Here is a 10,733-nt window from a genome sequence, read left to right on the forward strand (position 1 = left end):
AAAGAAAAACAGACTTAATGTTATTGCTAACATTGAAATGTTTGAAAAAAAAACAATAAGATGTGTGAATATCTATAATCATTGAGGGACCTCTTTGTAAACAACATTTTTTGTTTTATTAATTGGAAAACAATCATTGTCACATATTAGTACCTTCAATCATTTTTTACTTGTGACGTGATAAACGACATATAACTAACCATGAGTGAAGACGAGCCTATGCAAGTAGGATATCCAACATTTGATAATGTTTGTCCTTGATTTTAGTTAATGACAACGACCGATCAATGTTTCATCATTATAACATTGTACTATAACAAATCTACTATTACAGTTATAGCAACATACTTTTATTTTTTAAATAGCAAAAAAAAAATCCCACCATTGGTATCCAGTTATGTAATATATTTCTTGACACATGATATATTACTATAATGTTTTTCTGCGTTACGGAGTGAGGGTCCAATGACGTAATCTTTTTTTGCCTAGGGACCAATTATATAGTTATTTTCCACCACAAGGACCAATTATGTAATCTTTTTTTCCACATGGACCATTTCTGTAATTTTTTTCTTGCATTTTTATTATTGGTAAAGAGCCATAAGTATGATGCTTTCATGGGTCAAACTGAGCTTCATTTTAAAACGGTATAAACTACTATAAAAAAACCTTGAAAAACAAACAAAAATCAATGACAATTACAATAAATTGCTATTTGGAATTACCCGTAAGTATGTTGCTATGTTGGTAAGAAGAGGTGCTTCTGTTGTACTCTTTAATTGTTATAATATTCAACTTGATCCAACAATTATTCAGAAAAACAACAACTCTTTAGCAACATATAGGGTATGAAAAATTCAACTGAAAGGAGTAATTAAAACAAATCCAACCATTTAATTATTACAAATATTGATTCTTTGAAAAATTAAATTAAAAGGAGTAATTAAAAAAATCACAAGAGTGTACAACATAGCTGAATGGTTTTAATTATCAAACGTAATAGCAACAACAAAAACCACGGTAAAAAAATTATAAACAATATAGAATGATTGGCATGTATATCAAAGACAACCATTTTGCTTAAAAAACATGAAAGAATGCCTAAAAAAAGATTAGTGACGATTTAAAACATTAGATGAAAGTTGGTTTGGTTAGAATGACATTAGACCTCTTACTGGTCCGGTAGTTAACGTCTGACCTGGTCCAGGTCAGTGCGTTTGATAACTCATTATTGCCTATTACTTTAGAACAAAGTTTGGTTTGGTTCTTATTTTTTTCTTGAAACAAAACCAAAGGAAACTACATTAGCTCACCACAAAGAACAAATTAACATCATCATTGAACCAAAATCACATGCCTTCTCAAAACTGTCTTCATCAAAACACCTTCCAGGTCAAATAAAATCTTATGTTCTTCATCAAAACACATGCATAACTGGGCTTTTCATTGATGCTTTATTGCTTCGACTAAATGGTAGTCCGTCTTTAGAGCAAAGCAATATGAGTTTTCCTACCTTCCGGTATCAGCTTTATGGCCTTGATCAAGAACCCATTAACATCGTTGAGACCTTCACATTCTCGTAGTAATTACAGACCACATCTTACGTGACAGTGGCGTATGTGGTATGGACTCGGATTACCTATGTGCTATGACTCGTCTTCGCGATACAATTTCGGGATTTGAGTGTAGCGGTTTCACTAATAAGGACACCGCCCCCCCTAAATCCCAAAAAGCTTTGGCGTGTGCCCTTTTTAGCAAAATCGTCCAAGATATGGAAGTCAACTTCGACATGACTGTCAGACAGAAAGCAGTCTTTGAGTGTCTGCGGGCACCTCATGCTCAGGATTTTCTGCTAACTATCCCTATTGATGGTATTGGACAGCATATGTCTCCTGTGGAGTACCGAACTATCCTTCGGTACCGCCTCATGATTCCCATATTCCCAATTGACGAGATATGCCCAGTTTGCCGCAAGGCATGTTTGGATACCTTTGGGGAACACGCGGTTCATTGTAGAGAGCTCCATGGTTTCAAGTACAGACATGATATGGTTCGGGATGTTCTCTTTGATGCTTGTCGGCGTGCTGGTATTTTTGTGAAGAAAGAAGCGTCGATGAACTTTCTGACGGACCCGCAGGATGGAAGGTCCACACTTAGACCGGCAGACATTTTGGTCTTTGGATGGATAGGAGGGAAGCATGCGTGCGTGGATCTTACTGGGGTCTCTCCTCTCGTTGGTTTGGGGAGCGGGGGTTTCACAGCTGGACATGCCGCTTTGAAAGTCGCTGCGTGCAAAGTTGTAAAGAACGAGAATGCATGTATAGAAAATCAACATGTGTTTGTACCTTTTGCATTCGATACATTTAGTTTTCTTGCACCAGAGGCGGTGGAGCTCCTCAATAGAGTCCAACGGGTCATGCATTCTAATGTCATATCTCCTAGATCCACAAATATTGTTTTCAAAAGAATTGGTTTTGCCATCCAGAAAGGGCTAGCGGCGCAACTTGTTGCCCGTTTGCCTTCAATCGATATGTATTGAACTTTTATTTCCTAAAATGAATGTATTTGAAGATGAAAAAGATATATTAAGATGTCATCGGTTGCAACCACAATTTAGAACACGGAGAAGCTTGGTGGCAGATTCAAAGCCGATGGTTTGGAAGAATTTTTGAGTGGTGAGGAAAATGAATCGTGAAGAAGGGCATGAAGAAGAAAACAAATTTGGGTTGCGTATTGCTTTAATAGATTATTTGTTTTTTTTTTTTGAAACGGAAAATATGCAAGCGAAAGCCCGTTTTGTCTTTTAGAGCAAAGACCCGGGTCTCGAGCTCCTTTACAAGGCAAACCCTCAGCCTTTTTTTGGGATTTCCAAGGAAAATTCTGTCAAATCTGACTCAGTCAACAAGTATCAAATAGCCCCTAAGTATTTTTTTTATGTTGTTATTAAGAATGTACAAAGCCACGATTCGAAGAATGATAAATCACACTTATAAGGATATAGCTTCTAAATGATTAATCATAGTTATAGGAATATTGTTTCTAAAATGCTTGCCACTTCAGAGACGGAACAACCAACAACTATGTCTTTCAAATTCACAACACAAATCTTGCGACACATAGTTAAATTTCGTCCTCACATTTATAATAAAAAAAAATTAAAAATGCATAATCGAATTTGGAATAACTTTCATTTATTGGAAGGCTTTTTCTGGTGTTTAGTACAAACAACAATGCCAAAGCTTTATTTACGTGATATACATATACTTTTTCAACATACAACAATATTCAGTCGAGCATAAGGTACATAGCTATGCATGAGAAATTTCTATGGTTTTAGAAACTTGTCAAGCCAATCACTCACTTCTTTAAGCATTGATGATGTCACTTCATGTCCAATTCCTGGTTCGATTATCACCTAAATTTCATTAACAAGAAATCACATTATTACCTCATATACAACACAATATTACATCATATAACATTATCCTTTACTTTTTTTTACCAATGTAGACAATCTACTCAATTTATTACCCATAATAGTAACATACTAATATTCTCTGGGAGTAAAGTACGTAGCTATTCCATGCAATTTGCTCATTTAGAAAAAGCAAGAAACATTGGTGAAAAGTCAAGAGTCAAAAGTCAACACCTTGAAATGATTCAAACATTGGGCATCTTCGAAGGCTTTTTGTGTTTTGTATATGGTAACATCAATACCTTTGGTTGGGCAACGGGGATCGTCTTCACCTGATAGTTTTTTCCATGTTATTATTTCATCAGCAAAAAAAATGGATCAAGAAGAGGAGAGTGGTTTGGTCATTTCACCATTTATAATCAACAAAGGGCGTGGTGCAATGAGTGGCACCGTATAAGGTGAGTCAAACTCAGATTCTAAACCAGCAGCTATTCTGTGCAAAACCAGGTCAAAATAGTAGCACAACAACAACAGTTAGACGCCAGCAGAATGCCACGTCAGCAACACATTTAGCAATCTTTATGGAACATACCTTTTCCACAACCTCTTTGTCAATGGCTTCCTTCCCTAAATCAATCCTTGCTACTGAAGAAAAAGAATATAAATGCACCATCACAAAATCATGCAAAAAAATTATAATTTAGAAAGAGTGCATGTGCTAGCTATAGCTGTAAGATTTTAAAAACAAATATATATATATATATATATATATATATATATATATATATATATATATATATATATATATATATATATATATATATATATATATATATATATATATATACATACACACACACATTTTAAGAGAACTTTTAAACAATTTTTATAAATATATTTGAGGAAATAAATGAGAGAAATTTGTACAAATTTACAGTTCAAAGTCGTTAAACACCGATATATAACTTAACTTACATTTTTTATTAAACATAGAAATAATAACATATAAAAAATAAAGAGTTTATATTTCTTTTGTAAAGTTGCGTCTTAATTACCTTCAAACACAGGCTTCACAGTGTCAACTCGAGCTTGCCATTGATCATTATCTATGGCCCACCGAAAGCTCTACACATTCTATTAAGTTAGTAGGTTAGATTAAGTGTTAAATTAAGCCCATTAAGTCAAAAATAAACAATACCTGAACAGTATTTACGAGGACAGCAACTGAATAACGTGTATCAATAAAAGCAGCAAACCATGCATGCATTCCTGCATCACATATCACAAATGAGTTATGGAATTAAAGGCATAATAACTCATAATAAATATATATATATATATATATATATATATATATATATATATATATATATATATATATATATATATATATATATATATATATATATACTCATGTTATTTCAAGATGATGTGTTTAATAAAATATTAAAATTCAACCTCCAAGCGAATTCCCAGTGATTCCTATCTTGGAATGGTCTATATCAGGTCTTTGGGTGGTTAGATAATCTGCCAACTTTATAAGGTCCCACACCTAAAAAATAATAAATGTTAAACATTTGGGCATCAAAAGTATATAATGAATGTCATTTGAAAAATTCAAGAGTGAAGAAGTATAACCGTGTCATATATAAATGGCATTGTATCACCTCTTATCCATGATGAAACAAGAGCCTGGTACTCTCAAAAATTGAGATCATGAAAGATGATTTGTATATTATCCATTGACCATTGTACTCTCAAAAATCTACCCAACTATAGCAACGAAAAGTTGGTTTCTATGTGAATCACATTGCTATAATTGGATAGATTTTCTTCAATGTAGGATGCTATAATAAATAAATATATGAAAGTATGTTGCTATTTCTTATTTTCTTGCATTTAGCCCTATTCTTTTTTTGGCATAAACCAAATAAAATTAAAGAAAAGTTTCGGTGCTCACATCTTGATAGGCGGTGGGGGTTTTGGCACGTTCTCCATGGTAACGAGCATCAATGGCAATTGCAATATATCCACGTGAAGCATAAACCTGAATTGAAAGGAAGAACTCGTTAGATGAAAGTCTTTTGTCAAATGAAGAAATGACCAGTCTACCCTTGTAATTTTATATTATACCTCAAGTAAAGGGCATAGATACTCTTTGTTGGCATTTGATGGATGCAGATAAACAACAGCTGGTCTTTTCGATTGTGTGCTTTCTTTCATGCTCAAAATGAGCACAGGCAGACGCCCTTGCTCTCCTTCCTAATTTTAATAAAATAATAAGTTTCACATATTAAACTTTATGCATCATATATTGGTATTTCCAATTTGCTCTTGTTTTCCATATTCCAAAGTACGTAGTTATTTTCTTAGATATCTTTTAAGCATCATATATTCATATTAAACTTTATCCGGTCAACATCCAATGAGACAAAAGAAACATGGTCTAAGTTACCTCAGTGGTTAAGTAAAAGTTTTCTTCATTTAGCAGTTCCTTGACGTTAATGCGTGCTTTCGGGTAGGATTTCATTGCCTGATAGTGTTAAATAAGATAACTTTTAACAAAGATTAACAGAAAGCTAAAGTATATGTCAAGTAATATCCACCTTAAAGTCCACCAATTCAATAGGCATTGCCTGATATAAGGGTTCCACCACGGGCTTTGCAGGTAGTTTCAGAAGTGGAACTGAAAACAAAAAGTAGCAGAAATATAATATGAATCCAGATTTTGACAAATAAAGAGATGAACTCATATTTCAATGAAATTATTGATAAACATAATCGTGGTTGGATAAGAGTGATAATAGTAGTTATTGATGAAAAAAGTTAAGCTAGTTATGTTTCTTTTTGAGTTGATGCAAGAGAAAAACTTAATTGAAAAAGTTAAGGAAATGAGGCTTTCCCAATTAGGTCCTAACATTTTACAAATTTACGCCATCTTAGTTTTTCCTTCTCGATTACTTTATTTAGACAACAATTAATGGACAACAAAGAAACATGGTGCTACAATAGAAACAGACAAGTTTTGCACTTTTTCTATGGACAATCAAACGAGTTATTTTATAATGAAAGCAACTGGCCTTATAGTACTCTTACTAGATTGAGGAAACCGTCGATATTCATAAACAAATTTAGATACATAATACGCACACAATTTAGCTCGGACCTCCATAGCCACTATCTTAGCTCAAAAGAAATCTACTCGACTAGCTGTCTAGCAGCAATGTCTATCCTTATGTCTGATGTCTGTTTGTAGAGATTGTCCTCACTGCTGTCCTCTTCTTCTTCCTCAGCTTTGCGTCTGCGCTTTTACATGTAATACTTTTGCATGCATGGTTTGCTGCTTTTCTGTGAGCTATCTGTACAAGTTCTGCAATGGAGGTCACTACATTTAACCACACATTCCCAGATGCCGAGTTTCCTGTTTGAAACAAAACTGGTGCTGTTGTTAGACTCAGCTATGGAATCGGTTAGTTTCCATTTCTTTTCCCTATTTCATTGTGTGTTGAAACTTGAATGAGGACATTAATTGGTATAGCCAATTCGAGATGGCAATTCCCCAATAAGAACACAAAGAAGAAAAGGATTTGGGACAATTTTCTGCTTCTTTTCCAATGCAAACTTACATCGTAATTTAAATGGGAAAATGCAACAACTATCTAAAAACTAGGATCATGAAATAGCTACCGGAGATGACTAACATTACGTGCCTAAGAAAAAGGGAAACATGAATGCAATTAGATGGTAATGGAGGAGAAGACGGTGGCAACCGTAGCGGAATGGAATGATGTTTTTGGCTAAGGGCGTCAGCCACTTTGTTTTCCCGACCCAGTTTATAGTGGAGCTCGAATTCATAACCCAAGAGCTTAGTGATCCACTTATGTTGTTCAGGTGTTTGAACCGTTTGGGTGAGCAAATATTTCAAGCTGTGGTGATCTGTGAACAGACAAAATTTGCATCCCAACATTTCTTGAGAGAATCGGTGATCGCATAAAGCTCCCGGACATATGTGGAGTTGGCTTGCATTCGGTTGCATAGTTTTTTACTAAAGCAAGACCGTTCCAAACATATTTTGGGCTCAGGACGAAAGGAAAAAAGGCCCTTAAACTACACAAATTGCATCGATTGCTTTTATAATAATTCAATAATTGAAAGAAAAATACTTATACTAACTTCTAAATATAACATTTTCGATTACAAATATTTATATAATTAAAGAAAAATATATCTTCTAGTATTTTGAGATGAAAAATCATTAATAATATCTTCAAAATTGACCTTGTCTAACATATGATTAATAGAGTGTATAAATTTTTTGGGCCATTTAAAAGATGAGCCATGGACGGTCGCCCTTATCGTCCATCCTGTGGGACGAGTCTGTACTATAGAATACAATTGGCTTATCATTCTGGGATAAAACTGAGCCAATAGTGGTTCTGGAAGCATCGGTGGTGATATCGAAGGGCTTTGTGAAGTCTGGACGAGTTGGTAGTGAAGTTCCATGTAATTACGGACAGTTGAGCGTAACTACGGACAAACCTCCTATAAAAACCTGTTAAGCCCAAAAATGTATGAAGGGTTATGAAGGAGTTTGGAGTGGGCCACTTTTGGATTGTACTTATTTTTTCTGGGTCGGCAATGAGTCCTACCAGTGAGTCCTACCGATGAAAGACGATGACCAAGAAAGTGAATTTTAGAAACTCCAAATTCACATTTTGATGCTTTGGCCTTTTATTGATTTTTGAGAAGTATCTCAAAAACTATTTGAAGGTGCTCATAATGAAGTTCAAGTGATGGGCTGTATATGAGGATATCGTCGAAGAATACCAAGACCAAATGAAGAGTAACCGCGTTGATGGCACGAAAGTCCACACAAAAACCCCATGTACCATCTTTTTTTCAAACGAGAAGCACTGGTGAAGAGAATGGACATTGGCTAGGTTGTATGACACTGCCAGTAAGCATCTGGTCTGAGTTTGTAAGGCTAGAGGGAGTGGGCGCGACTGAGGCCGCACTCCCCTTGCCACATAAGCACAAACACCACCCCATGGGTGCGGTAGAGGGTGCAGTGCGGCATTCCAAGGGAGCACTCCTTCAAACAACATGATTGGTTCTTTTTTCTTACCTCCCTCTGATTGGTCCCTTTTATTTACTAAAAAAAAAAAAAAATACCCAAGTGTGGCACCACTCCTTGGGTGTGGTATGAAACCACACTTTTGTTGAGGTGGCGCCTACGTGTCACTACGGTTTCATGAGGGAGTGCGGCACCACTCCCTCCAGCCTAAGTATCTCGTGGGTATGAGTGATGTCAGATTGGGTGTCACTAATACCATTGGAATCATCATTGTCGGCTATTAATAAGAATTCAGATCGGCGTTTTTGTAATGCATCAGGAGATAAACGGGTGAAGGGTAATTCCGGGTTTGGTTTGGGTGGGGGTTGTAGTAGCGGTTGGTTAGATGAATTTGTGACAGTGGAGGTGCAGTGGGGTCATAGACTCAGTCAACTTTCAAGAGTTGCTCCTTTAATCCCTAAAATGGATGGGTATTTTGATTGTTCTTTTGGGCCTGGTTGCAGCTTTTGGAGTAGCAAGGTGAACCCCATTGTTGTTGGGTTGGGCTACGACAATATCATTAATGGTGGTACTTCATCGAATAGCCGATTCTATGGTGATTCATGATGGGGTTTTGATTTTTGATATCTCTAACGAACATCGATCAATGGAGATTAATAGTTTGTTGTTCTTCATGATTGCATCTTCCTTTCTAATAAAGGTGAAAATTTCATACATACCTTTTGTTTTTGGTAAACATATTGTTCAACTTTGGCCTATTAAACATATGTTCTACAAAATCCATCCACACATTAACTCAAAATTGGTGTAAAACCAAAACAAGAGATGATTGCATCAAAAAACTTGATTATTGATTCCTACCCTAATGTGGAAGTACCAAGATCATTAAGCATAAGAATTAGATAATTGACCATAAAAAAAGGTTAAAGTTCATCCCTGAATACTGTAACAAAATGATTAAAGTGTAAATGCAAATAAACCATCATATGCTTTTTATTAAAAAATCTCCAATTTTACAAACTGTAATGTTTATTTCTTGTATTTATGCAAGAACCTTTGTTTGTAACAAAAATTAAATTATATTTTTCGTTTCTTCTTTTATAAATAAAAATCTTGAGTGTCATATATGCAATGGTGTCAGGTTATTGAAGGTTTATGGGTGGTTTGTGCCAGTAGTGCTATTTCAAGGTACATACTTTGTTTTGATGTGTTCTTTTTTGAAATTGTATTAAAGTAAACATTTTTTATTTTTTTTTTGTATAGAAGAGGATGTAACTGAACCTGCATTTGATGATATTACACCTCGAAACAACTTTTTGTAGATATTTCGATCAAGGTATGGATGTCAGATGAAGTAATCTTCTAGTTTAAACAACTTTTTGTAACTTAAATAGAGAAACTTATAATATTATATACCTATTAATTAGAATTATGACGAAAAAAATATTTTGAAACCAAGTGGCCGTCCAGCCAAATAAAGTTTGAACTGAAGAAACAAAACTCATATACAAATTTACACCGTCTTAGTTTTTTTGCTTACTAGATTGAGGAAATTGTCGATATTCATAAACATATCTAGATACATAAAACGCACAGAATTAAGCTCGGATCTCCATAGCCACTATTTTAGCTAAAAAGAAATCTTATACTACTATTGGCAATCTAGCTGCAATGTCTATCCTAGAACAACTCCTTATTTTTGTATATTGCATCGTATGAGAGTAGAGGAGAGCATGATATGAGCCCAAATATTCGCAACAAATCAACATCAAAATTGACCAAATCTATGAAAGAAGCTTACCTGGAGGAGAACGGCGACTACGAAGAACTTCAAGGTATTGTGAACGGAGGTTGGCTGCTGATTCGACGGGCTCCATCTTCTCAAAATTTCGACGAGCAACGGTGACATGAACACGTTGAGATAATATGTTGTGTTTATATTTATAGTAGAGTAATTGCGATATGGGAGTAGGTGAGAGTGATGGAACACCTCGGATATGTGGTGGTTGTATTTGTACCTAATAGAGTGTGAATAGAGAGAACAAATTACTGAAATGGTCCCTATTGTTTGCAAAAATTTCACGTTTGGTTTCTATGTTTTCTTTTGCACTTGGGCGGTCCCTAAGTATTGATTTTATTGTGTTTTTCATCCCTCAGAGCTAAAAAAGACTATATCGCCCTTTATCTTTAAATTTTTTTCATTTTTTATATTATTAGTTTATTATTAAATAATATAAATTATTA

The 10,733-nt window shown here is 34.8% G+C and overlaps 1 protein-coding gene across 1 annotated transcript; it reads right to left on the bottom strand.

Annotated features, from left to right (window-relative positions):
* Positions 1-3,199: 3,199 nt before the first annotated feature.
* On the bottom strand, positions 3,200-10,463 carry LOC145134183 (uncharacterized). The gene is made up of 13 exons (XM_079069068.1): positions 10,291-10,463; positions 6,022-6,101; positions 5,871-5,948; positions 5,549-5,677; positions 5,376-5,462; positions 5,054-5,107; positions 4,874-4,967; positions 4,614-4,684; positions 4,471-4,540; positions 4,008-4,060; positions 3,826-3,908; positions 3,650-3,747; positions 3,200-3,415 (listed from the first exon to the last, which is right to left on the bottom strand). The coding sequence occupies exons 1-11, from the start codon at positions 10,364-10,366 to the stop codon at positions 3,885-3,887; spliced, it is 816 nt and encodes a 271-aa protein (XP_078925194.1). The 5' UTR covers positions 10,367-10,463; the 3' UTR covers positions 3,200-3,415; positions 3,650-3,747; positions 3,826-3,884.
* Between the last annotated feature and the right edge of the window lie 270 nt (positions 10,464-10,733).

The sequence above is a fragment of the Lactuca virosa genome, chromosome 8 (genome assembly GCF_052849685.1).
Source record: "Lactuca virosa cultivar CGN04683 chromosome 8, Lactuca_virosa_CGN04683_v6, whole genome shotgun sequence".
Classification (NCBI taxonomy): Eukaryota; Viridiplantae; Streptophyta; class Magnoliopsida; order Asterales; family Asteraceae; genus Lactuca; species Lactuca virosa.

What these genes read in the sequence shown, in the direction of transcription:
- LOC145134183 (XM_079069068.1), bottom strand. Translation starts at nt 10,366, where the DNA reads ATGGAGCCCGTCGAATCAGCAGCCAACCTCCGTTCACAATACCTTGAA. An exon ending in TCCTCGTAAATACTGTTCAG is followed by an intron (nt 4,541 to 4,613) that starts GTATTGTTTATT and finishes TAGAATGTGTAG; the next exon opens with AGCTTTCGGTGGGCCATAGA. An exon ending in ACAAAGAGGTTGTGGAAAAG is followed by an intron (nt 3,909 to 4,007) that starts GTATGTTCCATA and finishes GGTTTTGCACAG; the next exon opens with AATAGCTGCTGGTTTAGAAT.